The sequence below is a fragment of the Mesitornis unicolor genome, unplaced genomic scaffold (assembly GCF_000695765.1).
Source record: "Mesitornis unicolor isolate BGI_N332 unplaced genomic scaffold, ASM69576v1 scaffold49017, whole genome shotgun sequence".
In the NCBI taxonomy this organism is placed as follows: domain Eukaryota; kingdom Metazoa; phylum Chordata; class Aves; order Mesitornithiformes; family Mesitornithidae; genus Mesitornis; species Mesitornis unicolor.
This window is the reverse complement of record NW_010198003.1, coordinates 1-1,144: the sequence shown is the minus strand read 5'-3', so window position 1 is coordinate 1,144 and position 1,144 is coordinate 1. Positions and strand designations below refer to the sequence as shown.

The 1,144-nt window shown below is 64.3% G+C and overlaps 1 protein-coding gene across 1 annotated transcript; it reads left to right on the top strand.

The window, feature by feature from the left end:
• Positions 1–539: 539 nt before the first annotated feature.
• On the top strand, positions 540–1,063 carry LOC104544185 (semaphorin-4C-like; the record flags this gene model as incomplete). Its single annotated transcript, XM_010188985.1, has 3 exons — positions 540–636; positions 719–835; positions 912–1,063. Coding segments are annotated over 3 exons (366 nt in total), but the record flags the coding sequence as incomplete, so codon positions are not given.
• Positions 1,064–1,144: the final 81 nt, after the last annotated feature.

Sequence of the window (1,144 nt, the reverse complement as noted above, 5' to 3'; positions counted from 1 at the left end):
GCGGGGGGTGGTCTGTGGGGGGTGTCCCTGTCCCCTGGATCATCACTCAGGGGTGTCCCTGTCCCCGGGAGCATCCTTGAGGGGTGTCCCTGTGCCCATAATGGGTCATCCAGGGGTGTCCCTGTGTCTGGGGGAGGTCTTTGGGGGGTGTCCCTGTCCCCTGGATCATCACTCAGGGGTGTTCCTGTCCCCAGGGGGTCACTGTGGGGAGTACCTGTCCCCAGGAGCATCATCCAGGGGTGTCCCTGTCCCTGAGGGTGTCACCTTTGGAGTGGCTCTGTCCACAGGAGGGTCATACAGGGGTGTCCCTGTTTCTAGGGGGTCACTGGGGTGTTGTGCTTCTCCTGGGGGTCACTGGGGGTGTCCCTGTCCCCGGGATCATCATCCAGGGCTGTGCCTGTCCCCAGGGCTGTCCTTGTCCCTGGGGGGTGTCCCTGTCCCCAGGAGGGTTCTCTGGGTTGTGTCCCTGTCCCCAGATCTGCTTTGGATGCAGAGGGGCTGTGAATTGGGGACCCCCACCCACCCTTTTCCCCACACAGGAACTGTCCGGCTTCACCCTGGACCGCGTGGCTTTCGAGGACGGCAAAGGGAAGTGTCCCTACGACCCCACCAAGGGCCACACCGGCCTCATCGTGGGTAGGTGACACTTGGGGACACGGTGGGGGACAGGGGACTTCCCGCCGTGCCCCCCCTCATCCCCAAAACCCTCTTGTCACAGACGGGGAGCTCTACTCCGCCACCTTCAACAACTTCCTGGGCACCGAGCCCGTCATCCTGCGCAACCTGGGCCCGCACTACTCCATGAAAACCGAGTATCTCACCTCCTGGCTCAACGGTAGGGCACGGGGGACATCGCTGGGGACACCCCGGCCCCCGTCACCCGGCGTCACCGCCTCCCTTTATTCCGGCAGAGCCCCACTTCGTGGCTTCGGCGTACGTGCAGGAGAGCGCGGCCAGCAGCACGGGGGACGACGACAAGGTTTACTTCTTCTTCAGCGAGCGGGCGGTGGAGTACGACTGCTACGCCGAGCAGGTGGTGGCCCGGGTGGCCCGGGTCTGCAAGGTACAAAAAGGGGACAAAAAACCTTAGAGGTGACGCCGGCCCCGCGCCGCCTCCGCTTTTTCTGACGCCGGTTTGGGTGCC